General features: G+C 48.6%; 1 protein-coding gene across 1 annotated transcript; it reads left to right on the forward strand.

The window, feature by feature from the left end:
- Positions 1-1,802: 1,802 nt before the first annotated feature.
- On the forward strand, positions 1,803-16,059 carry TNFSF15 (TNF superfamily member 15). The gene is made up of 4 exons (XM_068211489.1): positions 1,803-2,213; positions 9,481-9,532; positions 10,274-10,321; positions 15,520-16,059. Exons 1-4 carry the CDS (start codon positions 2,022-2,024, stop codon positions 15,945-15,947), a joined length of 720 nt encoding a protein of 239 aa, XP_068067590.1. The 5' UTR covers positions 1,803-2,021; the 3' UTR covers positions 15,948-16,059.
- The last annotated feature ends 10,984 nt before the right edge of the window (positions 16,060-27,043 follow it).

A 27,043-nucleotide genomic window follows, 5' to 3' on the forward strand; every position in this document is an offset into this window, starting at 1 on the left:
AGATCCAGAGGAGGCACCAGGGGGATCAGAGGGATGGAACAGCTCTGCTGGGAGGACAGGCTGGCACAGCTGGGATTGTTCACCTGGAGAGGAGAAGCTTTGGGGTGACCTCAGTGGCCTTGCAGAGCCTGGAGGTACAGGAAAGATGGAGAGAGACTGTCCTGGGGCCTGGAGTGACAAGACAAGGGACCATAGCAGCAAACTGCCAGAGGGCAGGGATGGATGGGATACTGGGAATTAGGAATCGTTCCCTGGGAGGGTGGGCAGGCCCTGGCACAGGGTGCCCAGAGCAGCTGTGGCTGCCCCTGGATCCCTGGCAGTGCCCAAGGCCAGGCTGGACAGGGCTGGGAGCAGCCTGGGACAGTGGGAGGTGTCCCTGCCCATGGCAGGGTGTGGAACTAGAGGACCTTTAAGATCCCTTCCAACCCAAACCATTCCAGGATTCTCTCTTATCTCCCTAAACCTCCTGCTTTTCACTATTTCTTGCTTACTCTTTTCTACTTTCTCTTTCCCTGGTCTCTTCCCTCTCTGCTCTGCTGGCAAGGATCCCCTTCTTGCTGCTGGCAGCCTCAATCAGCCTTGCGGACCAAACCACATGTTCTGCTCAGAGCATGACTTGGAGCTCTGCATCAAGAGCTGCACCCAACTATTGCAATTGGAAGATTTTTTTCCATGTCATTGAAATGAGAAGAGCTGGGTAAATTTTTGTGAGGGAAAGGGATATTATAGACAGCCTGGGACATGAAAAAATAGTTTTCTTTCTTTGATCTTATTTTTTAAAAGCCTAAATCTGAGAAGCTTTTCATGGGGAGGTGGGGGGAACCAAATCTCTCTCACTAAAAATAGTGTTGAAGTTTCCAGCCTGTTTCTCTACCCAGGGAAAATGGAGAAGTTCCTGCACATCACTGTGTGTTCACATACACCTCAATGAAAGTTCCTGTTTTAATGAGAATTTTCCTGGGGACAAAAAAAAAAAAAAAATCCATTTTCAACAGTCTGGGCAAGTCTAAATGGCAACATCTGCATGCCAAGCCCTTCCTAAATGAATGGATTTCCTTGGGGAGGGTGGGCTGCTGCAGAGTGGCAGGGAGCAAGGAAGGAACTTTCCTGGGATACAGGAATCCCTTCCAGCGGGACATCGGCTGCCAGCAGAGCTTGTTTCTCCCGGCTGTGCTGCTGACCAGCTCCAGAGGATCTCCACAGGCTGCAGCCCCTCTCTGCTGTCAGGGATAGCAGCTGCCAGCCAAGTAACACTGACATCATTTTCCCTCAAGTACAGTAAAATCACACTTGTACAAGCAGCAATAACAGACTCCTGTGAGAGCACAACATTTTGTTAAGATTTTTAATTAAGATGATTTGGGAGAAGATGAGCCCCATTGCAGACAAACATCCAATTTTGGGCCTAAGCCCCGACGGTTTGGTGCAAAAGGTGCACATTGAGCAACGGGAAGCCTCTTGTGAATTCTGCTAAAATGAGGGGATGAAGCAACACTTCAGAGAACCGGGCCCGTTCTTTGGGGTCACTTGCTTCCTGTCATCTCACCTTCCCCAAAAGCCTCTTCCCCTTTCTCTGGGAAAGAAGAAACTGCCGGGCTGCGCTCGCCTCTGCCTCTCGCTCTCCCCCTGCTTCTCACTTTCACTCCCATCGGTTTCACGTTCCCTCTGCCAGGCGAAAAATCTTGCGGAGCCGATGCAGCCCGGCAGCAGCAGCAGCAGCAGGAGGGTTGATCCTGGTTCCGCCCACCGGGACTTTCCTGGCTTCCTCCTGCAGGGAGCGGGGGGAGCAGGAGCGGTCGGAGGCAGGAGCCGGCCCCGGCAGCGCGGGGAGCGCTCCCGCTGCTCCTGCCGGGTTTCTATTGTAGGCGGCGCATTCCTCGGGAGGGAGGGAGGGTGTGCGCGCCGGTGCCTTCCCACACTCGGGACAGCTCTTATTTAATGGGGGTCTCCATGCAGGGCAGGCGCCACTGGAGGTTTGGCGGTGCCCGGCTCCCTCGCAGGACGAGCCCGGCGCTGCTGCCATGGCGAGCGCGGTGGAGATGGGCGCGGAGGCTGCCGGCAGCGGGCACGGCGCCGGGATGCGCCTCCGCCAGGATCTCAGGAGGATCCGCTGCGCGCTGCTGCTCTGCCTGCTGGCCGTGCTGCTGCTCATGCTGCCCACTGCCTACCTGCTGGTCGGGAACCTGCGAGCGCCCAGCTCCTGCGGCAGCCAGGTAAGGCACGGGCGCACCTGAGTCCCCGTCCGCGCCTCCGAGCGGAGCCGCTGTGGAGTGCTTTTAGTGCTCTTGATGAATTTCGCGTGTTCGAGGGCACGTCTGAGGCTCGCTGTTGCATTCCTTCTTCCTCACCCTGAGGATAAATCTAATTATTGCTCGTTCTTTTTAACTAACGGTTCCTCACTTTCACTGGGGTCACAAGCAGAGTACATGGCTTTGACACTTTTATTGCTGTGCGGCAGGGAATGCTTTATAAAATCACTGCTTGGTGAAAATCACTGTCTGTGCACTGATTTCTGCCAGATTTTTGCTATGGTTCATTTCCCTCCTTTTGGGTTAAATCTGTGGCTTCCCCTTGCATTGTCTGGTTTCAGGAGTACATGACTTTAAAACTTTTATTGCTGTGCCGCAGGGAATGCTTAAAAAATCACTGCTTGGTGAAAATCACTGTCTGTGCACTGATTTCTGCCAGATTTTTGATGCTATGGGTCATTTCCCTCCCTTCTTTTGGGTTAAATCTGTGGCTTCCCCTCTCCGTGTCTGATTTCAGGAAGATCTGCTGATGTCAGTGGGTCAGTCACCCGTCACTGGGCTGACAGCTACAGCTCTGGTGGATAATTAATTTTTATTAATGTGAACTTCTGCGGAGATCCGATTTTTGAGACAGTTAAGAGAGTCTAACCCTAAACTTTGCATCGTTTTTAACTCTCCACTAAAACTCTCTCTCAGTCCAGGGCTCTTCTCAGCTCTTCTCCTTTGCCAGACAGCTACTTTCACTTTACTCACAGCTGTACAAACTTCTGCTCTGCTGCTTCCAACCCTCTTCCATGCTGCTCCATTCGTCCTGCAAGTGCTTATTCCCACGGGAAGCCGTGAGTTCAGCAGGAACACCTCATGCTGTAGGTCTGATGAATTAAGCTTTGAATTTTAGCTTCAGGACTGAAATTCCACAGTTAATCAGCAGGATTGAGGGCCTCAGAAAGGGGGGTTGGTTTTCAGTGGCCTCGAAGGCAGGTTTGTCACCTGGCTCACGTTTAGCCCAGGGATGTTTAGGGAGGGTGAGAGCCGCGGCTGCGCCTCTGCTGGTGGCTCCCAGGGCTGTGCTGGCCCCGCTGTGTCCCCGAGGCTGCTCTGCCCGGGGGATGCCAAGCTCAGGGTGCAGCATCCTCTGTCTGACCTGGCTCTAACCTGGTGCAGCCCCTCGGGTTGTTAAATCTGGCAATTCCTTGAGGGTATGAGCTGTGATGCTGCCGTGACTGTGTCATTGCCGTCGGTTCCAGCTGTAGAAACCCAGGCTGCCCTACCTGCAGGTGCCAGAGCACAGGTTGCTTCAGGGGCTGGGCATGATCTGAGAGGATCTGGAGGCCTTCAGTTCCAGAAATGTGGAATTACAGCAGAGCAGAGGCTGAACGTGGAGGAGCTTGGAAAGCTGGGTGCTACTCAAGGTTGGGGGTAAAATTCACAAGGTGCTTTGGGCATCCTCTGCTGATGCTCTGGGTTTGTTTGTGTCCCACGAGAGAAGAACAGTTCAGTCTTGAAATCTTGGAGCAGAAGAATAAAGTGTTAACTTCTTTAATCAATCCAATGCGTTCCTGGATCGTGACCCTATTGTCAGGGTTAGCAGAGAAAAGGGTTTTTTTATGAGTGGGTTTGGCTTCTTAAGAGGAAGAGCACAATGTAAACGGTCGGAATTGCAATGCTGGTGTGCATTCCCATGCACCTGCTCCCACTTAGGAACACATCATATTTCCACAATGATGTTACGAGGTGATCAGATGAGTTACAACCTCTGTGAGTCCCAGGGAGGAAGAGGAAGGTCACTGGGGCTGGCGGGGTGCCCTGGGTGCTGTGGGAGGAGCTGCACCTCAGCTGGGCCCTGCCTGTTCCCGATGTTTCATTCACTCTGCTGCTCTCTGTGCTCATCGGTGGTGTCCAGCAGGACAGCACAGAGGGGTGGATGTCTCTACCCGTGTGGCTGGCTCTGGATGCCCCAAGGAGCCATATCCCCCAGGAGCCTGCAGGTTCAGGCTGGTTCAGTCCCTGGGAATATTTCTGGGCATAAAAGCTCTCAGGAAAATGTCTTTTTGCATTTCCTTCTGCATTCAAAGTTTGCTAAATGGCTCCGTCCTCATGTGCCCCATTGACAGCTCGGATCAGGACTTTTAGGACCAGCCACGAGTGGCAGAGCTCTCTGGAGCTCTGGTTTTGGGGTGTGGGTGCCCTGGGCACTGTGGGATGAGTGGGCAGCCCTGAGTTTTCCCCAGATGAGTATTGGCCTCCTGACCCTTGCAGCCCACGGAAGGAGTCCTCTGGTTGCCCCACAGAGCTCTGCCCACACACGATTGTCACCTTCGAGTGCTCTGGGGACAGTCCTGGGAGGAGGGAGGGACTCAGCAGGCGAGGAGCAGATGGAGTGAATTCCTGAGTCCTTCCTGGAGCAAGGAGGAGAAGGGAAGCCTGGGAAGGTTTGTGCAACAGGGGAGTGTCCCTGGGCAAGCTGCCCGCAGGGCGAGGCAAGTTGGTCATCCCTGCCTCACCGTGGGTGCACGTGGTGTCACTTGGTGCCTCTGAAGGGATGCAAACTCATCTCTTTCACTGGAAATGTCCGTTTCAGGAAAAAGGAGAGCAAGTTATATCATTACAGCAACATGTGTGGGCCACCAGTGTTCTCTGTGTGTCATGGTGTGATGCATCTTGAATGAATAATGCAGTCTGGTGATGGTTTTCCCTGGACAGCTGCCAGGCTCCATCCACTGCTCCTTTGGGAAAGAGAAATTACTTTATTTTGTGCTTCAGTCCAGAGTGAGGAGAGGAAAAAGGGTTTTTCAAACCAGAACACGTGACTTGTGTTAATAGCAGAAAATCTATATTAAGGCCATAGTGGTACCCTGCTGGAGAAAGGGCCATCCTTCCTCAAAGGGAAACCAAGTTTCGGGCTGAGTTCCCAAAACCATCAATGGAATGGCACAGGAGAGCAGCTCTGGCTGCCTTAGCATCCCACTCAGTGAAGCATCAAGTCCTGTGGCCTGGAGAAGTTGGTATTTGGGTTTATTTTTCATGGCATCCTTGGCACATCAGGGCCACAGGAAGCATAACGAGGAATTCCAAACCCTGTCCCAGGGGTTGGATGTGCAGCTGTGTGCCAGGTCTGTGCCATGTCAGCTGGCAGTGGAGAAGGGACCTGCTGCAGAGCAGGAGGAACTGGAAAATCCCAGACTCCACCTGGATCCTGCCGGAAAGCTGGCAACAAATCCCAGGAGAGATCTGCCCTCATGGCCTGCCCACAAAGGAAGGAGAACCTCAAAAGGCTTCCTGATCTTTGGGGAAGGAGAAATGCCTGGGGAGGACCAGCAAGCACACCTGGATGGACCCAGGTGTTGGGATTCCCCTTCCAAAGCCAGCACCAGTTAAATCCCTGCCTGGCCACTGCTGCTGGATGCAGATGTTCCTTGTGGGCACATGCCTTGGGTACAGCATTCCACTGGGCAGTAAAATGTTCTGATTGAAGCCAGTTTTTACTGGCTTGCTGCCAAAAATTCCCAGCCCAGGCCATGCAGCATCTCGGGAGTTAGAAAAGATTGGGTTTATGTACTGCAGATGGCCTGCAGAGATCCTCCCTGTGAAGCGGTGCTGGAAATGGAGTGCATGGAGGAGCTGGGGCTTTTCTGCTTACCAGTCCCTCTGCCTGCAGTGCCAGCTGCTCTTGCCATGCCATTGGACAGCAATCCTTCTTTTTGGGCTTAGCAATACCTGGATATAAATGCACCAGGGCTTTTTGGACATTTGTGGTACCAGAAGTGTTCTGCACACAGCAATCCCCAGGGTCATTGGAGCTGCCTGTCCAAATATCTGTGAGTCAGCTCAAGGTGGGATTTTCAACATCACTCAGTGGTTGGGCTCTCCACAGTAACCAAAGGGAAAACTGAAGCTGTGAACTTTTCAGAACCGCAGCTGAGCAAGAAAGGGAAAAGAGAGAAAAGCACTGATTGTGTGAATGTTCTCTCTATTGTCTCAGTGCTCCCTCCCCATCAATGCACAGTATCTGTGCCTATTCAGAACAAGAATTTGTGATACCTGGTCATTACACAGCATTGCTACTGCTAAAGCATCTTCTGTAGGAGATTTGTATTTATATTTACACCTTTATGAGATAGCACAATTAGGTAAAAAAATAACAGCCATACCTTTGCCCAGCAACAGAATAATTTCACACCTTGCTGTGTCCCCTTGCTCGTCTGCTCTGTCTTTCAGCATCTCTGAATGCAGCTCCTGCCCCTGGAGTTTCCAGCTGGATTTCTTAGGAAACAAGTAAATTTAGGTTTAAACAAAACCTTTTTGTTATCTTTTATAAAGAAGCAGAATTCTTCTTGCTCTCCTTCCCATTTTCCTGCCACCTCTGTTTGGATTGCAACATCCAAGTTTATACAAGGAACTTCAGTAGAAGTTAAGCTTCAAGTGTGTAAACAGTTCCACAGAAGTTACATTCTTAAATATAGGTTTGGGATTGATTTTTTTTCCCTGGCTGCAGAATCCTTAGAGAATAGGATCACTACTGAGAATTAGTCACTTGTGTAATAGGTAAGAAATGCCACACAGGGAATGTGTAAATATACTCCTAGGTGAATACACCTGGCTGAAAGCCAGGGGACTGTGAGGGAAATCCTTAATTCTGACCTTGTGCTTCCCACCAGGGCAGGGACAAAGTCACCAGGCTGTGTCTGAGTCACATCAACAGGGCACTCATGGTTAGTCACCACAGAAAGCAGCACTTTGAAACTCCTCACACACAGTGAAAGGCTCAGAAATCTGCTGGACAGCACAGCATCAATTTTCCCTCAGCCCCACACTGGAAGTTCACACCAGACTCTGCCAGGAGGCTGAAAAAAAAAAATAGAGAATTTTCCTACTGTTTTCCTTCTTCATTTTTTACCCACCACACTGGAGCAGCTATTTTAGAAATGGCTGTTTTCTGCAGGAGCACACGGATGTTTACTTCCAGTAAAACATTAAACTATTTTTGGGTTTCCTGGAGCGGCCAGCAGCCCCCAACCCCAGGCAGGCTGACTCTTCTTCCACAAACATTCCCCTTCCCCAGCCAATATAAATTATCTATTTTCTCCTTCTCCTGCAGTGTTTGAAGCTGTGTGAGACACAGCCAGCAGAAGCATCTAGATATTGATATTGTTTCCTTTTTTTTTTTTTTTGGGCAAAGTGCCTCAAATACTTTGCTATGAGCTGACCAGGGGTGGTTTATTTAGTTTATTCAGTTTATTCAGTTTAGTTTATTCAGTGTGGTGTTGGTGTCTGTCCGTAAAACACACCGTGCCAGCCCTGTGTGCTCCTGAAAGATGCTCTGGGATGGGGGTTCCTGACAGCTCTGAGGTCAGCCCTGAGGGTCAATCCTGTGGGTCAGCCCTGAGGGTCAGCACAACCCAGGCTTCTCCAAGGGCTGCTCCTCACAGCCCTGTGAGGCTGGATGCAGAGGCAGCATACCCCACCATGCCCAGAATCCCCCAGCACCCCACAGCATCCTGCACTGTCCCCAGCATCCCCAGAATCCCCAGCACCCCCCAGCATCCCCCAGCCTCCCACAGCACCCCCCAGCATCCCCCAGCCTCCCACAACATCCCCCAGCATCCCCCAGCCTCCCACAGCATCCTCAGCATCCCACAACATCCCCCAGCATCCCTCAGCCTCCCCCAGCATCCCCCAGCATCCCACAGCATCCCCAGCATCCCACAACATCCCCCAGCATCCCACAGCATCCCCCAGCATCCCACAGCATCCCCAGCATCCCACAACATCTCCCAGCATCTCCCAGCATCCCCCATCATCCCACAGCATCCCCAGCATCCCACAACATCCCCCAGCATCCCCCAGCCTCCCACAGCACCCCCCAGCATCCCCCAGCCTCCCACAGCACCCCCCAGCATCCCCCATCATCCCACAGCATCCCCAGCATCCCACAACATCCCCCAGCATCCCACAGCATCCCCCATCATCCCACAGCATCCCCAGCATCCCACAACATCCCCCAGCATCCCCCAGCCTCCCACAGCACCCCCCAGCATCCCCCAGCCTCCCACAGCATCCCCCAGCATCCCACAGCATCCCACAGCATCCCACAACATGTCCCAGCATCTCCCAGCATCCCCAGCACCCCCCAGCATCCCCCGTCATCCCACAGCATCCCCAGCATCCCACAACATCCCCCAGCATCCCCCAGCCTCCCCCAGCATCCCCAGCATCCCACAACATCCCCCAGCATCCCCCAGCATCCCACAGCATCCCCCAGCATCCCCCAACATCCCCAGCACCCCCGACCATCTCACAGCATCCCCAGCCTCGTCCAACATACCCCAGCACCCCCAGCATCCCCCAGCACCCCCAGCACCCCCAGCATGCTCCCTCTGGAGCTGCCAGGGTGCGCAGCCCTGGCCGTGCCATGCCCAGGTGGCTCAGGAGGCGCAGCAGGTGACTCAGGTGACTCGGGAGCAGCAGGTGACTCAGGGCACGGTGTGACAGGCACAGTCCCCCGGAGCTGCTGGAGCTCAGTGGCGGCAGGGCAGGGCCCAGGGCCATGTCCTGCCCGGGGGGAATGGGAGTGCCCAGCTCCACAAGGGAATTGCAGAGGAGAGGAAGGATAAGCCTTCCCCAGAGCAGGCTCTGAGCAGCAGAGCTCACCCTGCAGCTGCTCCCTCGGCTCTGCTCGGCTCCTGCCTCCCCAGGAGGTCCCCCAAAATTCCACACAGACCCAAGGAACAGGCTTAGTCCGGGTGCAGGACAAAAGGCAGGTGGAGCTGATCCACCTCTGTCTCTCTGCTGGTGTTGTAGAGAGCCTTTGCTCCTGTAAAGGCTCAGACCTGCCCTGCCTTGAGGAGAATCTCTCACTCTGCTCTGCTTGCTGTGCCTGGATTGAGGGCAGGTTAAGGGCAGGAGAAGCTCCAAGCAGCAGTGCTGGACAGTCGCCATCTCCGCGTGGCTGGGTCACGCTGGCCTCTCTGCTGCTGCTCTCCCAGCTGTGCCAAGGGCTTGTCCAGCTCAGAATCTAAAAAACCTCCCCCAGGGTCCTGGAACCCTGGCAGAGATGAAGGCAGTTCTAAACCAACAGCAGAAATGCTTTGCAGTGAAGCAAAGACGTGTCAGGGCTCACCTTTTTGCCAAAATGCTCCATCTGAATTCACTGAAGTTACTGCTGCTGTTCATGTTCTGGGATAATTCATACAAGACCCTCTGAGCTGACTCCTGTCACTGTCCCCTGCAGGTCACAGAGGAGAGGGACTCTCACTTTCTGAAGCAACGAGCAGTGGCTGCTGGTGAGTTTGCCACCCTTTCCCCTCCGGTGCTGCAATCCCAGCACACCTCCCCACTGCCCTGTGCCCTCACCACCCCAATGCCGCCCAGACAAACCAGCCCGGGCACACTGGGGGAGAAGATGCAGGGAGATAACTGTGGGCAGAGTGATATGGGAGCATTTCTAACGCCGGGCTGTCAAAGCTGTGCAGGCACAGGCTTCCCCCACAACTCTGCAGGGTCAGAGGGACTCCCTGAAGCACGAGCAGGGATTTGGGAGCCTGTGCTCCTCACACTTCCCCTCTGTTCGCCCTCCAGCAGTTCAGGACACAGCCACAATGTGCCCTGCTGGTGCTGCAGCAGCTCTGAGAAACCCCCTCGTTTGCATGTTATCACCTCAGAGGTGTCAGTGAGAGATCACAGCACATCATTCCCCACTCTGCAGAAGGGAGAGGGCCTGCACATTTCCTCATGGGCATCACTCACCACTCATATTTTGCTGACTTAGGGAAGGTTCTTCCCCCAGAGGGTGCTGGCACTGCCCAGGCTCCCCAGGGAATGGGCACGGCCCCGAGGCTGCCAGAGCTCCAGGAGCGTTGGGCCAGCGCTGCCAGGGATGCCCAGGTGGGGTTGGTGGGGGTCTGGGCAGGGCCAGGAGCTGGGCTGGGTGATCCTGTGGGTCCATTCCAGCTCAGGATATTCTGTGATTTTATTATTGAACAGCAGCAAACATCCTCACACCATTTTTTCCCCTTTTCTCTCAGTGACAGACACACTTTCCAGCGCAGAGAAGCCACGAGCTCACCTGACAGGTAATTCTTGTTCACAAATAAATCCTTTTTACAGCCAATGTTGTGGTTCAGTAACCTTGGTCTGTGTGGATCTGATAGGAGCAGGTGTTGCAGCAAACAGGGGAACAGAATAATCAGCTTTGCCTTGTGGAGCATGCCAGACTGAGTGCAGTGTGTCTGTAGGAAAGGGCCCACGAAGGGACAGCTGACAGAAATGTCACTTTTCTGAGCTGTTTCTTTTATTGAATGACCAGCTTTTGTAACTGAACTGGAACAGGTACCTAATGTCTCAGTGATCTGCTGAATCCTCCAGAAAAGGCAAGGAAGGAGCTCATGTGAGCCCTCGTGGAGCACTGAATTGGCAAGAATTACAAGTTTTGGAACAAAATCAGGTCAAATCAGGCCGGTTTTATTTTATTTTTCTGCAAGGCCTGACTCAAACCATACACACCATACTCCTATAAATCCTCCCTCCTGTTTTCAGTGAGATAATCTCTAACACATTTCAGAGCAAGCAGGGAAAGGGTAACTCCAAGCTGAGACCTCCAGGCTTTTATGTTGTCTTAGGAAGGTGCCATCACAATCCTATCACAGGGTCGGCTGCCAGGCCTTTCCAAAGAGCTTCCAGGCCTTTCCAATGAGTTATCATGTCTTTCCAAGAAGTTTCCATGCTTTTCCAAGAGGTTTCCATGCCTTTCCAAGAGGTTTCCATGCCTTTCCAATAAGTTTCCATGCCTTTCCAAAGAGTTTCCATGCCTTTCCAAGAGGTTTCCATGCCTTTCCAAGGGGCTGCCAGCATCTCTAAGGTCCCCATATCACCACCTCCACCCACATGGAAAATTTAGGTATTCCCAGAGAAAAGTTCCTGTCTGGTTCCAGTGTGGATGGAGTGAGTGCCAAAGGGTTTTCCAGCTGGCCTGAGTCCATTTATCCCTCTCCAAAGTACAGCTCACTGCAGAGGCCACCCCAACACCCCGAGTGCTGTCCCAGGGTGCACTTTGCAACTTGAAAACTGCAGGAAGTGCAGGGATGTTTCTCTCAAACCCTTCTGCAGAGATCCAAATCCACCCCCAGGGTCTGATCAATCTGCAGCTCAGGGCTGATGTATTTCCCAGCAGAATTTCCTTTCCTTGATCATCAGCTCCTCCCTGGTGCACATCCTTGGTGCCTTTCCCTTTGACACAGGGGTTTCTGGAGCTCCAAACCTGACCTGACCTTGTCCACAATCACATCTTTGCTTAAGTGCAAGTTTTAAGGAGCAAGAGGACCATGTTTGCTGCTGTAAGGTTTTGGGTTTTTAAATCCCCCATGGCAGAGAGACCCAGAGGCTCCAGTGACTCAGAGGAGCAGCCAAAGCTCTTCTCTGCTGCTGGGAACTTCCCTGGGTTGCACAAAAACCCAGCTGCCACGGGGAAACACCCAGCAGTTTTCTCCAAATTTCTTCACCCCCCATATTTACAAAAATTCCTTTGCCATCATTCCCAGGCGGCCTCCCTGGGACTGTGTCCATCCTCTCTGGCATTCCACTGAGGGCCAGTCACTGCTGGCCATCGAAAGGAGCAAGAAAAGGGGAAACTTGAGGGAATTTTCCCTCTCCTTTCTGTGCTGTGCTATGTAGTCATCAAGGAACCCAATATCTATGGATTATCTTTGACCTTTTCTTAGCCTGAACATATTCCTGGTGCTTCTCCCTGTGGGAATGACTTTCCCAGCTCGACAGCACTTTGCAGGCAGAAAATATTTCCTGTTATTTTCAACTCTGTGCATAATAATATCTTGGGTTCCACCCTGGTTTTCTCTTCTCAGAAACCATGACTTGCGCATCGAAAGTGTAAAAGGAATAATTATTCTCCTGATCCTAGTTACATTCCCCCACCTCAGGTGCCTTATTCAACATGAAGGTGGCAGACTACAAATCCTAAATTGTAGGAAATCTCTTCCACACCTTTGTTCTGTCTTTTTCTAGTTTTAGGCACATCTCTTGCAAAGGTGAGAGCAGAGGAGGGAGAGGAATGAGAATTGGATGAGGTTCTTTGGGAATGCACTGATTAATTGGCAGTAGCAGAATAGCTCCATGTTTTGGTGTCTGTTCCTTCATAATAATCTTCCAGCTGCTCTTGGCCTTTTTAACTCACACTGAGAATTTTTATTCATCCAGACTGGTATCAATATCTCCCCTCCCTGATGACTTCACCTACTGAGATGTGCCAATACCCAGCTCAGAGTTCCCTCCAAGCCCATTTTCTCCTGTGCATTAATGTTTACTTGGGGCTTCTCCTTGCCTTGCCATCATCCCCTCCCCAATTATTTAGTTGGATTTGGGGTCAGGATTCAGGGCAGTGCCTGTTCCTTCTTGTCACCAGCCTGTGGCACAGTGACCAATGCTGCAGGACCTGGTTTGTGTTCCTCATGCTGGTGTTTCCCCAAACCCCCTCTAAATCTGGGCAGAGCTTCATTTCTGCTTCCAAATTACGTTTATTAAATCCTCAGGGCATGAACTGGAGCACCAGAGGACACAGGACCCTGCCCCAAAAGGGCTTCACCACAGGCCCCAGTCTCTTGCTGAGACTCAGAGTTCAGGAATAGGCCCTGCCATTGGTGCTGAGAACTGCAGAAACCCCACAAATTCAGCACAAAATACACCCCAAATCTGACAGGCAGCAGGGATTCTCCAGCAAGGGACTGAACCAAAAGGGATTTGGGGACAGGAGAATTAAGGGATGCCAGAAATTTATAGTGTGTGAGAAAACAGAAGGAACTATGGCAATGAATCTCTTATTAAAAGCAGATTTTAATTCCTTTAAGAATTAGCCTCATAGGTATATTTGCAGGAAGTAGAGCTCCAGAAATTAGGAAATAAATAAATAAATGACAAGTACAAAGTACATCTGCTGCTAGAAAAGGAGCTGTGCTGTATTAAAAAGCACTTGAACATTCATTTTATTCTCCTGTTACTGAAAGCATGGGAAAAAGTAATGAACTTGAAAGTAGAGAGCATCAATAGAGGGAGATTCACCCTAAAAGGGAGGTTAGAGTTGTGAAACCTGACTAATTCTAAAAGTTAGGAAGTCATGTAGTTCATTTGAGATCTTATCATATTCTATAACTAACAAAATCTATTTTATAACTAATATAAAAAATCATTGTGGAATTGAGTGTCATTGACATTTTAAATGCATCATTCTACAAGAAAAGAATATTTCACAGGCAGCTTCTCTTCATGTTTCCCCCAAAATTCCAGAGATGGAATAAAGCCCAGGACATTTTCTGGAATTATTCAGATCTTTCCTCATCCTTCCCACCTCAAGCAAGATTTCCTCTGCTCTCTGAGATGAATTGCTCCAAGCTGATGCAAACCTTAGAGCGATCCAAAGCTAGCTGAGCTTTTCCCAGGATTCAGACAGTCCCTAAACTGAGAGGTGGATGCAGATGAAGGCAGACCAGGAGCACTTTCACTTTCTTTTATTCCCCTCTCAGTGTCAAAGCTCCATTGCCTCTAAACTTTATAATATTTCTATAATTTAGCTTTCTTTGCTGCCATAATCCCTGTCTGTCTTCCCCTTCCCTGAAATACTTTCCTCATCCACTTTGCCTCCTGGGAAAAGATCAGAAAGATTTGATATTTCAGCAGCACTAAAAAAAAAAACCCCAAAAAGGCCATTATTTTGTTGTGCTACTCAGAGAATATAAATGCAATTGCACTCCTAACAGCTTCCTGTCTCCTCATGGATTATTTATTGTTGGAAAAGAGGGAAGCAGATGCCACTGGGGCATGAACACATTCCTTTTTCTGAGTCTCATTTCACCCAGGATGGACCTAATGGTTATTGCCAAAGGAATTCCAAAGCCTTCCCTCACCTGCATCCCATTTGCCCTCCTTCCCATGCACACACCTCCCTTCCCCAAATACTGAATAAAAATCAACTTTAAGCATGAATGCAAGCTCATTTAAAAGGTCTCAGTTGCTGGAACTCTGTTCCCTCAATCTTTTCTAAGCATTCATCATTCATTTTCCAGGTTCATTTTAATACCTGAGATAATCTTGATGCTTTTTATCCTCTTCTCCGCACTGCTGCTGTTTTAGCACAACAATTCTATGTGGCAGTCAGTAAAGAGCAGAGACAACTCTTGATTCCCTGCAGAAAAGCATGCAAGGGCTGAGGTTTATTGTCCTCTCTGTTGTGTGTGAGAAATCAAAGTGGTGAAGGCAAAAGGGCAGCAATTCCCTAATTTTTCCCCTGCATGCTGGGAAGCATCCTCAGCTTGGATCAGATTGATGCTGGGGTCAGGACTGGAGCTCTGCTTGTAATCAGCTCACCACAAGAGTGGGAAAAAAAAGCCTGGAGGAATGTTGGGGCTGAGTCCAAAAGTAGCATTTTATTCCAGAAAAGCTTTAAAGAAAAAAAAAAAGGGAAAGATGGGAATAAGAATGGTTTAAAATACAATGTGTTGCTTTGGAATTAGACCCCCTTGAAGCACAGTGGGGTCTTTGGGGCTTTTGCTAAAATCCAGTGACCTTGGTAAAGCAAAAGCAATTCTACAAAAGTTGTCACTGAGAGCACTCAGGAGGAGAAGGGCTGGGGAGCCCCAAGCCCCTGAAGAAGAAGCTTGGCCAGAAGAGAAGTCCAAGTGTCTCAGTGCTTGGTGACACATCCTGGTGACCAGTGTGGACATTTTGCAAGCTCAGCAGTGTCTTTCTAAGAAATAGAATTTCAATTCACCCCTTCTGAAGGAAAAGATGGTTTAGAGTGTCCTCTTCCTGTCCCCAGCCCTTAGGTGCAAGCATGCTGCAACTGTCGCAGTGCTCGTGTCACTTAAGGACAAGGTTTTCACTCTGGAAATGGGTGAGATGGGAAGGTAAAGCCATCTCCATTGCTTCCCAGTGCCAGGAGACTCAGCCTTGAGGAGGGACAGCTCATCTTTTGGGGTCTGACCCACAACCAGGACCCCCAGGCACAGCTTACACTGTCAAGATCTTCCTAGAGCACCCTTGGCTTTCAGCCGTGGCAGCTCAGATCTGGACTCCCTGTGGGAAAATACCACTGGACAGTTGTCCTGCAGCAAGTTAGCAAGCTGTGAAATATGAACATTTCTGTCCCAGCATTTTGCTCAGTCTGTTTAAATTCCTCCCCCTTTGGAGCAGAGATTTCCTGCTGCATCCACACCCCTGGCTGTGGCGACCTCACCCACCCTCCTCTCCCTCTCTCTCCCTCGTGCAGTGAAGAAGCAGGACCTGGCCAGCGCTGTGGGGAGCCACCTGCCCATCCTGCAGTGGGAAGACAAGCGAGGCCTGGCCTTCACCAAGAACAACCTGAGTTATTCCAGCAACGCCCTGGTGATTCCTGTGTCTGGGGACTACTATGTGTACGCTCAGGTCACGTTCCGAGGGCCCGTTGAGAGCAGCCACAAGACCAGCTCTGTCACTGAGATCATCACCAAGGTCACTGACAGCTACCCCGAGCCCACCCAGCTGCTGATGGGCACCAAGACCCTCAGTGAGAACGGCAATGGTTGGTTCCAGCCCATTTATTTGGGCGCTGTTGTCTCCTTGGAGGTGGGAGACAAGCTGATGGTCAACGTGAGTGACATCAAGCTGGTGGATTACACCAAGGAGCACAAAACTTTCTTTGGGGCCTTTCTGCTGTAGGGCTCTGGCAGCAGCTGGTGGGAGATCCCTCCAGGCTCATCGAGGGGGTCTTGATGGATTTTGGTTTTGTGGGTGTGTGTTGGGGTGAGATCTCTGCTGTCTTCCTTCTTCTTCTTCTGTGCCATCACTCCCCTGCAGCTTGCTAGAGCCTTAATTTAATGGGTAGGGAAAGGTGAAGCTGCAGGTTGAAGTGAAATAGCCTCCCAAAAAACCAACAAAAACCAGCCAAAAACTAACTAGAAAAAAAAACAAAAGAAAAAAAAAACACCCAAAAAAAAAAACCACTCAAAAATATCCCAAAAGAAACAAAAAAAGAAAAGCCAAAACAGAAAAATGAAAGTCATATTGGAGGGGGGAAAATGTATTTTTGAAAGCAAAAGTTGAAAGTTCTTCAAAACTTTGTAAGCTAAGGAGGAATGTTTGGTACTTGTGGGTAGGAAGTTTCCTCTTGAATATTGAGCTAGGCTATGTCACTAATTCCACCTTCAATGTACAATTTCCTCAACTTCAAAAAAAAAAAAAAGGGGTTTTGAGCTTTCCCCAGCAGTTCCAGTATAGTTTTGCATGACCCTTCTTCAGATTCTCCTTTCTAAAAGGTAATTTACTTCTCATCATTTCCTTATGAATACATTTACTCAGTACTTTGCACTAACATAAAGCTCAGGTTAATAATTAACTGCTTAATTAATCCCTTCCAACTTCCCTGTAAAGTAGATTAAAATTATATCTTGTGCTTTGCAGCAGCTACTTGAGGTTTTTGGTTTTTCCAAAAAATTGTTTACAGTTCTCTAAGTCCATATACAGCCTCAAAATATTCTGGAAAAGATCTAGGGAGCACACAAAACACTTTCTGTTTCAGCATGGAAGTAGAATGTCCCCTCCAGGTCCTAACTTTAGGATAACAGGAAAAAAAAAAAAAAAAAAAAACAAAAAAACCCCAAACAGGGTAGAGAGAAAGACACAGAGCAAAGTTTTGCACACTTTTAAATCAGCCACCGAAATTTTGGGAGAAAACCTCCGCAATGTTTTGCTTTGCATTATATTTAATTCAAAGCAAACGCAACTGAAGAAGTCACTGCTTGGGCTCCAACCACAGCTGATGGTGGCCTCTGACCCCAACGGACTCTCCAGCCTTGCCCTGGGTGAAGGTTGGCCACCAGTTGTCCCCACATAAGGTGAAAAGATCCAAAGACACGACCCTGGTGGGGCTCAGGGCTGTTTAACTTCCCACCTTGCACTTACTCATTTCCACAGACCTTTCTGCCTCTCAGGGAAATTCCCATTTTCCCCTCCCCTCCTGCAGCAAACACATCTCCAGCAGTGGCTCAGGACCCTCATGGATTTGGACTTTACACCCTGAGCAGCCCCAAGGTCTCACAGCCAAGCACCCGCCCCCCAACCACCTCCAGGCTCCCCTCTCTGCAGCTCCTCCCTGCCTTACCTCCTTGGATTTCCTCCATTTCTCCATTTCTTGCCCAGAAATGACAGCAAGGCTTTGTTGCCTGAGCTGATGTTTCCACTCAAAGCTGTGGTGGAGCCCAAAGTCCCCCCATCACTGGTGGGGGATTGCAGCACTGGGGGTGAGGGGCTGTGTCTGGAGAGCTGAACTGGGCACAGGCTTTGTAGTGGAGACAAACCCGTGGGAGATCCTGCAGCTTTGCCCATGGCAAGCCCCTTCCCACCAGGAGCCCTTTTATTGCTCTGGGAAGATCTGCTTGAGCTGAGAAGAAGTCAGTGGAGCAGCTGGAGCAGGGAGAGAGGCCAAGGAGATTGGGAAGGGAGGAGAGGAGCAGAGCATGAGGAGGGAAGGACCAGGCAGCACCAGGACTTCATGTCTTGGTGTAAGGACCTTCCTGCTGGCATGAAAACTGGCAGGTCTTTTGTAGTAAATCACCTCAAACCAGTGGCTTTTTGCCCATTCCTCCCTATCCTGCAATTCCTGGATCCCACAGTCTCAGTCCTTCCCTGTTTTAGGCACATCACAATACCTAAAACTTTGCCACCCTACCCTCCCCTCTTTTCCTGCTTCCAGATTTTCCTTGAGTCTCATCACTGAGTGTTGGCCCCTGGCACAACTCTGCCTGTTTGGGGAGCTTGACAAATTTCCTGCATCAAAACCTCATCCCAGTTTGGCTTCCCATCCTTTCTTTGACTCATCCTTCACCTTCCCCACATCCACATCTCAGCTGTCCTCTTGAGCCCTTGCTCCCTCCTGCCTTCCTGGCCCTGTCCATTAGGTGCAAGGACACTTCTTTCTCCAAATGCCATTTTTTAAACTCAATTTATCCAGCCCACAAAGAAAACTGACATCTCAAAATAGGTTTGGATTGGAGAAAGCAAATTTAATTATCCTGTATGCAGATGGAAACACTCTGAGTCAAGGGATCCTCTTATGTCTTTATGATTCAGATCACTTCCATCTTTGAGTCCTTATTCCTGTTCTGTCTCCACCTGCTCAGCCTAGTTTTTTAAGCTGGGTCTGGAGCAGTTATTCCCCAATTATCCATTCAGTGCTTAGCACACACGACCTCAGCCTTGTTCTGGTGATCCAGCTCCTTCTCAGGGCTCTTCCTCCTGCTCAGAGACCCCCCTCCACCAGGGTAAAATCTGGTGAAGTTCTCCCCTCTTGGCACTTCTAGACAAAATTACTCCCAGTGAAACCCTGAGACTTTCCATATCTCAAATTTTGTGAAGTGTTCCATCAACACCTCATGTTGAGTCTTCGATCACTTGGTTGTGTGCCCAAAACAGGATCTGACCTCGTGAAAACACAAAATCTGCAGCTTTTGGAACATGTAGAGCACTTTAGGTGACCAGCACACAAAACAACGTGGTCAGTCTCATAAAGAAAGATTTGAAATCATCTTTCCAAGACAGGTGATTCCCAGCAATTAGGCAGGAGGCTCCTGCAAAGGGCAAAATAGGGTGAATGTGGTTTATCCTTGGAGGAAACTGGAGGGGAAATTCTCTCTATTCTGAAATAATTACAGTAGTTCAGAAAGCTTCTCTTTTCTACGAATGAGCTGATCATTCTGAGGGCACAAGGCAATCCTGACAGGCTGGGACAGCAGATTTCCAGGGAAACTGTATCCCAAGGCATCATCACTCAGTCCTGGTGTGCTGAACGATGGGTATTGTGAGGGCTGGGGCAGAGGAGTGGGGAATGCAACATTTGGCATTCAAAGAGCTTTCTGTGGGATATACACACACCTTTTCTTTTTGTTTTGTTGGTTCTTTTGGGTTTTTTTTTGGTGGATATTCCATAAAAGTTCCATTGGCAATAATGAGCCTTTTCTAGCACATAATCTGTGTCCACTGCACACTAATGATGAATTTCACCAGCAAAACTTTGCCCGCTGCAGCTCCATTCCAGGTGTGATTCTCCTGATTCACAACCCATAGGAATATTTATTTCAGTCCAGTTAGAGCTTTTGCACCCCATTACCCACACCAGCTTTGAGCACATTTAGCACACATTTTATAGGACATAAAACAATATATGTGGCATTACTTGTTTTAAAGTGGTGCAGGCATATTGATCCCCACATGTATCCTCGTGGAAATTCTCTATATTCCCTTTTTCCCCCTTTTCAGTGCTAATAATGTTACTGTAACAGTGACCAGCACATAAAATAAGTGTTCAGGGGCTGATCCTGGCCCTGTTTTATATGAGATATTCCTCCACAGAAGTCAAAGGCATGAGGTGAAGCCACTTTAGTGAGACCAAAGTCAAGCTTAAAGGGAAATACTCCAACAGACTGAACCTAAACTGTGGATTCTCCGATTTTTAATCTTTTTTTAAGTTAAATAAGGACACAAGAAACTTGTATGTTCTCAGAACATTGTACTCTCAACACAGAGACTTGTATTCTCAGAAACTTGTATTTGTTGAGTTAGAAAATGTAAAGCATTTCTGGAGATATGAAAATGCCCAGGCATCAGCATTTCAAATTGAATGAGAAGCTGATGAGATCTGATCATGGGAAGCAGTGACCTTAAAGCCTGTGGTCAAGCTGAACATGTGCTTTGTTTTGGGAGGGGCTGTGAAACTAAAACCATTATCAGGAAAAAAAATGGAATCTGGAGAAAAAAGGGTGAAATAGGCAGCTTGAGCTAAATGAGGCTAAACATATGATTTTAGGTTTTGACCCTTCCGTTTCTAGGAAAAAGAACCCGAAAGCACTTTTCAGAACAAAACAACTGAAAGTAGAAGTAGAAAATTATTATTATTATTTAACAACTGTTCAAATTATTCTAGATCTTAGGAGTTGTCTTCTTTCCTAATCTTTTTCATCCCCAAAAAAACTAACACTAAGCACAACCCAAATTCATCAAAGAGTTCATTACCTACCACCTCCTTTCCCCTTAGAAACTGAATATTGATAAATAAGCATTAACTTTCTCTCCATGTACACACAGAAGAAAATTTAGGGAATTTTAATTAAGGTATAAAGAAAACAGCTCCAATCCTTCCAACATTTATTTGTGCTGAGCATAGCCCCGAGGGGAAGGGGATCATGAAGGGAACATGGTAAAAACCGGCTCCTGTTTGGTGGATGGGAGGAGTAAAACCTGCATGCCTCAAACTAAAAGGGGATAGAAAGTTTTAATTGTGTTTATCCTCAGCTCCATCATGGTTTGGAGCTATCTTCCAAATCAAGGAGTGACTGCAGGGACTTTCCAGCACAGTTGGCAGGATCAATGTCCAAAGGGTGTCAAGTTTCACCCAAAAAGATGCTACTGAGATGATTTTTGGCAGAGGATGTGATGAGCAAACGTCTCCACAAAGGGGATGCCCAACCAAGCCCAACAGATTTAGGAATTTGCTTGAAAATTTCAACACAATATTCCAGAATTTTGCAGGAATCTTGTTTTTTCACCCCTCTATGGCACAATTGAACACCCTGTCCTTTGTTTTATTTGTCTTGTGAGTGGCCCATCATTTCAGATGAGAAATGAGGAGAGAATTTGTTCTTTAGAAGAATCAGAAAATGTCAAGGACCTTTGCCCGATGTGTGTGTTACACACCAGTAGTAGCATTTTGCTATTGTAAGGGATTCTCTAGAAGGGACTGTCTTTTGTCTTGTGCCTCAGCACTGAGATGTATCTTTACCATAAGAACTGACTTAGCTTCTTTATATTTTCCCAAGTTTTATGATAATAAAAATGCAACTGAACGAATGTGACCACTTTTGATCCCAGTCCCTTCCCAAAACACTAATCACAACCAGCTGATGTAGGCAGGCAGTGCTGATGTGTAAGAAACCAGTTTGATTGTGTGTAAATGTGTCAATAATCATTATTTTATACAGTTAGAGGTCCCTCAGCAGAGCAAAGTCAGGCCCAGACTTTCCCCTGGAAATTTAGAGACATTTGCACTTCATAAGGCAAAAACAATACACAAACACATCTCAGCATCTTGGGAATTCTGTGTTCCAAATTGCTCAGCTCCTGGCTGCCAGGCACAACCCAACCAGAAAATTCTGGCCAAATGAGAGTCAAAGTGAAGGCAGCAGAGCCCTGGGCACCCCTAACCCTGTTCCAGCTCCAGCTTGGTTGTCCTCACCCTCCCAGCAGAGCAGCAGCATCCCCTGGCTATTTATTCCCCATCCTGGCTGCTGTTATCTTCAATTCCTCTGCTGCCAAGAATGCAGATTCCTTTCTTTCCGCCAGCAGAACTGAGAGACATTCTCCCATTTGCCATATTATTTCTTATTCTCGAAATTTGTTTTGTTTTCCTGGCTTGAACTCGGAGTACCACGTCTAAATTGCTTCAGAACAGGTTTCTGGGGAAGGGCTCTGTGGTCTGGCTCCAGGAAGGTTTTCACTGGAATACTCTGATGGAGGACATTTGTTCCCCCTGCTTTCCACACACTTTTAGATCCCTGAGAGGTTTTGTTAGCAGCCTCTGTAGATCAGCCAGGAGTTGATTAGACAGTGGGAATCAGGCTGCTTTCCCCTGTGACACCAAAAAGATGTTACTTCCTGTTATGTTGTTTTGTTTTTCTTTTTAATCCAATAACTACCTCACATTTAGCAAAAGCAAAACAGAATTTTATTGTTATTATTTTCTCTTTTAACTTGAGCAGAGCAGAATTCAATTTCACTGCCATTCTACTCCGTGCTTTGCACATTTAGGGTAATAACTTGAGATTCTTTGTGGTCTAAACACAGAGTGTGAGCATTTTGGCTTCCTTTAATCATATCAAAAGTGTCTGCTCTCAATAAATCCAGGCTTCCTGTCGAGAGTGGAGGGGGAGAGAGGCACATCCCTGGAAGGCTGCACATCCTAGGGAAGGTGGGGATAACTGAGGTGTTTCTCTCCCAGGCTGGAGAGGGATTTTGTGGTGTTTTTCTGGGTAAACATGACCCAAGCAGCTGGTGAAAGGGAAAACCCCACTGCTGTCACTGGGGGGTGCGTGGATAAATCTTTGTGGGGAGGGTTCCTGCAGGGTTTAATGCTAAATACAGACGTGGACACAAATCCTGAAGGGAGGGTGGCCTCACTCTCATCCTGGAATGTCAGGAAATCCATCCTGCAGAGCAGGACACTCCCCACAGGAGCTGAACATTCCCAGCTCTCCCTGCTGGCTGTGATCCAACCACAGCTGGATTGATCCCTCTTAGCCCTGTCCCCCTTTTCCCAGCTGGGGACAAGATCCCAGGGAGCACATCCAGCTTTGGGGTTTTCTCTGGTCAAGCTTTTATCCCTGTGGAGGATGCTGCATGAGCTGAGATGAACTGGAAATGATTTTCCCTCCCAGGAAGGTCCAACCAACCCTATAAAAATTCCAGCTGATGGGCAGGGATGTGTTTCCCATCCCACTCAGCTTCCAGACAGGGTCCCAAACGAATCGAGAGCTCCACGTCCGTTTCTTGGTGAGTCCTGGTGCCAACACTGGGTGCAATTCTCTGACAGAGTGTGAACTTTGCAGTGACACTTCCAAATTCCCATTTCCTGATTGTTAAATCCCTCGGAACAACATGAAAATCATTGCCTGGGAGATCACAACCCAGTTTATTAAACAACATAAGTCAGCAGTGTTCGGGGTTTTTGCTGAATTATGAACTAGAACAGCTTTCCAGCTGCTCTCATTCTTGCACAAATCTCCTCATGTTCTGCCATTGATTGTAGAGTTTTATATTAAAACGTCAAAAAAAAGGCACTGAAAAGGTTTGCTGCATATTTATTGGTACTGTACATAGAGATGTCTTAATTTTATGGAAAAGAAATTGTAATATTCATGGTATAAAGTTTAGATCTATTATACTTGATGCTATTTCTTTGGAAAATTGAGTTTATAGGTAGTTCTTTAAAATGTTCTTTATGTCTTAAAGCAAAAAAAATAAAATTAATTGGATTCATATTTATTCCTGAGTGTTTTTTTAAATTCTAATAAGCATCCACCAAGTGCTCTATTCACAGCTGGGAAGGGCAGACATTTCCCCATGTCAAAGTTTATCGTGTGTTATAAACGTGTAGGGTTGGGGTTTTTATATAAACTATTAATTCCATTCAGAATGCACACAGAAAATGAGTAATCCTGGAATTTCCAGAGCAGTGAAATTAAACCCTATTCATGCAAGGACAAGGTTCAGACATTTCCATGAGCCTTTAAGGGCTTTAGAGAATTTTGTTCCAGTCTCATCTGATTGAGTAATTTTCAATTCCACAGCTTCCTTTTTCAGTCTCTAGACACAACTGAATCTCACCTACATTTCTAAGGGTGCCCAAGTCTCATTTCTAAGGGTGCCCCCCAAAACAACAAAACAAACCCCAAAGAAAGTACCCTGCTTTTGAATGAGAAACTCCCATTTAACTGCTTTTTACTCAACAATAAGGAGATTATTTAGTAAAACCTTGCTGTGTTTTGGGATTTCTTTAGAATTTCAGAACACTGGAACAGAACAGGCTTTATGATTCACAAAATAGGCCTTTATGGGGATTAACCAAATTGCTAATTCTCACAATAGGCTCCATTGGACCAAGACCGTCAATTGCTATTTCTGTAAACAGAAACAAAAAAAAACACCAACGGGACAAATTAATTCTGTTTTCTGCAGTAGCAGATTTGGCTGATGGACGTCAGCCAAAGGAGCAAGCTGCAGTCTGGAATTTGGGTGTTAGCATGGCTTCCTCCAGAGCCTGACAGTGATGGGCTGACTCTGTCAGGGACCATCTCCCTTCCTCAGTTGATTGCAGAGGTCTCAGAAGTAGGAATCATACTCTGGCCCCCATTTCTGAGCCAAAGCAGACCCTGTTGGGGTGGGAAGATGTTTGTAGCATTTCCCAGAAGCAGAGCCTGAGGTTGCCTCCTGCACCAGCCCTCAGGGCTGTCTCCTTTCAACAGTTTCAACAAAACTCCCTCCCCTCCGCCCCATTTGATGAGAATAAACTCATTAATTCAGAGTTAGAGCACTGCCAGGAGGGGAAGGGGCTCAGCATTCCGTGCTGGTGGCCCAGACTCCACAGGCACAGCACCACCTCACCAGGGCTGGGTTCATCCTGCAGACTGTGGAGGCACATTCCTGCCTGCAGGGGAAGGGATCCATCACCGGGCAAACCTCTGCCAGGTGGGAAATCACACAACCCAGAGCTTCTCCCCTTCTCCCAGCAGGGAAATCCTTCCAGAGAGGCACTGCTTGTGGCCCTTCAGCAAGATGACTTCACTGGGTGAAGAAAAGGAAGTGGGGCAGCTGTATGGAAATCAGGGGAATCTCTAGAGCAAAACCAAGGAGATATGAAACAGCTTTTTGTTCTAGAAGTGGAGCTGTTCCTGTCTGCTGCCAGTTTATGTGGTGAGAAAGTAGGAAAGGTGTCACAGCATGTGCAAAACTGCAGTATCTGTGAGCAAATCTGGAACCACAGTCCCTGGAGCTCTCACTACCTCACACACAATGGCAGCTCATTAGTTTCCCTTCAGAATGTTTCCCTTTATAACTCTTTAATAGAGGAGATGGGCTAAGGAGGATGGATTCATCCATTGGCTGCAGCCAATTCTCACAGGAGTTAAAAGCTTTGGAGCCATCAATGTGTCACAGTTGGTCAATCTTATCCTGGCCTGTGTAAAGAGTAGAGTGGCCAGCAGGACCAGGAGAGTCGTTGCCCCCTTCCTGGGCACTGCTGGCACACCTCAGGTGCTGTGTCCAGTTCTGAGCCCTCCTGGCAAGGGGGACCCTGAGGGACTGGAGCGTGTCCAGGGAAGGGAACAGAGCTGGGGAAGGGGCTGGACCCTAGGAGAGGCTGAGGGAGCTGGAAAGGGGCTCAGCCTGGAGAAAAGGAGGCTCAGGGGGGACCTTGTGGCTCTGCACAACTCCTGACAGGAGGGGACAGCCGGGGGGGTTGGGCTCTGCTCCAGGGAACAGGGACAGGAGGAGAGGGAACGGCCTCAGGCTGGGCTAGGGCAGGCTCAGGGTGGACAGCAGCAGGAATTTTCCCGTGGAAAGGGTGCTCAGGGATTGGAAGGGGCTGCCCAGGGCAATGATGAAGTCACCATCCCTGGAGGTGTTTAAGGAATTCCTAGAGGTGGCACTCAGAGCTCTGGGCTGGGGACAAGGTGGGGATCAGGCACAGCTTGGACTTGTGAAGTCTTTCCCAACATTAAAAATTCTGTGATTCCTGACCCTCTGTGGCCATAATCCACAGTCCAATATTCATTCATTAGGCAGGTTCTGTTGAGCAAATCTGTTATTCCTTACTCCAGCTTCTAAATCCCAATCCCAGTTTCCAGAAGACATTTACACACCCATCCAAAGCCATGTGTGCGGCCACAAACCATTTGTTTGGCAAGCACAGCTTACTCTGGGATGATTTTCCTGCCTCAGTGGGATCCCACAGGGTCAAGCTTTTGGGCTGGAATTGTAGCAATGACACCACAGTTTTTCAAAGAGCTTTGACTTTATTTGTGCCTCTGGCACATTCCCAAGATGTAGCTGAGCAAAGCCTCGCTATTTTGAGGAAAACTGTTGGGTAAAGAAGAGCTGCTCTCAGACTTGCATCAGGGAATTTCCACATCCTTCCTTCCTTCCCAGAGAGGTCTGACAGCATCACTGGGTGGATCTCCCACGGCATGAGACAAACTGTCCTGCCACACCAGCTCCTGCCCCGCTCATCCTGGAAAATCCCATCAGGAGACTCCAGGCTGGGCATGGCCGTGGCAGCAGTGCCACCAGGGACTGCTCCGGCTGCACTCCCCTTTCCTCCACTTCCATACCCCGGGGCACACCTCTGCTCACCCACAGCCAAAGGAAGGAGACACCAGGAAAGCTCCTGGGCCATCCCAGGCAGTTCTGGGCTGTGCCACTTCTCCTCTTGCCCTTTGAGCAGGTGCAAGCTGGACATTTGAGCTTTTTTATTTTTCAGATCCTGTAGTGCATTAGTGCATAACTCTGAACTCCAGACAGAGTGTTACTAAGCTCCTTTCACATTTTGGTCAGACAAAGCAATCCTTCTAAGCCTGAGAACCCAGGACACCCTCTGCCTCAGACCCCAAAAAGTACAAACAAAAGTGAATTTAGGGGGAGCAAACTGAGGGTAAATCCCTTCATTACCTGAAGCTGTAATTGGAGAATTAACCCCTGATATGTAAATGGACCAAACTTATAACTGTCTGAAAAACTTGTGACCATTGTCCAGCTTGGGTGTAGCCCCTTGGGAGGCCTCATCTGTCCTTAATGTACCTGAAGGTCCTTCATTAAATATATCCACTTTCATATTTTTAACTTTTTCTGGCCTCTGTTACTAGGTAGTCCTGCTCCAGGCATCAAAGCAAAGCTCCAGCTGCTAAAGCTCAGTGTCTTGATTTCATAATTAATGGGTTTATGCCCATCCTCTGGTAGGATAAGACGAATAATTTCTGTGTTGGAACCTTGGCTCATTCATTAACGTTGATTTTTACACAGCTTGGAAATCAGCAGAAGGTTAACTACTTCAGCTGAAGCTTCATTAAACACACCCAGTCCTCTCCGAGAGCCCTCACCAGCCTCAGGAATCACTACCCAGCATCTGGGAACATTCCACCTCCAGTGGCTTCTCCCAGTTTGAGAGCAAGCAACTTTCTGCCACTCAGAGCCAAAAAACCTCCAAGAATATTTTA

Source organism: Anomalospiza imberbis, chromosome 21 (assembly GCF_031753505.1).
Source record: "Anomalospiza imberbis isolate Cuckoo-Finch-1a 21T00152 chromosome 21, ASM3175350v1, whole genome shotgun sequence".
Lineage (NCBI taxonomy): Eukaryota > Metazoa > Chordata > Aves > Passeriformes > Viduidae > Anomalospiza > Anomalospiza imberbis.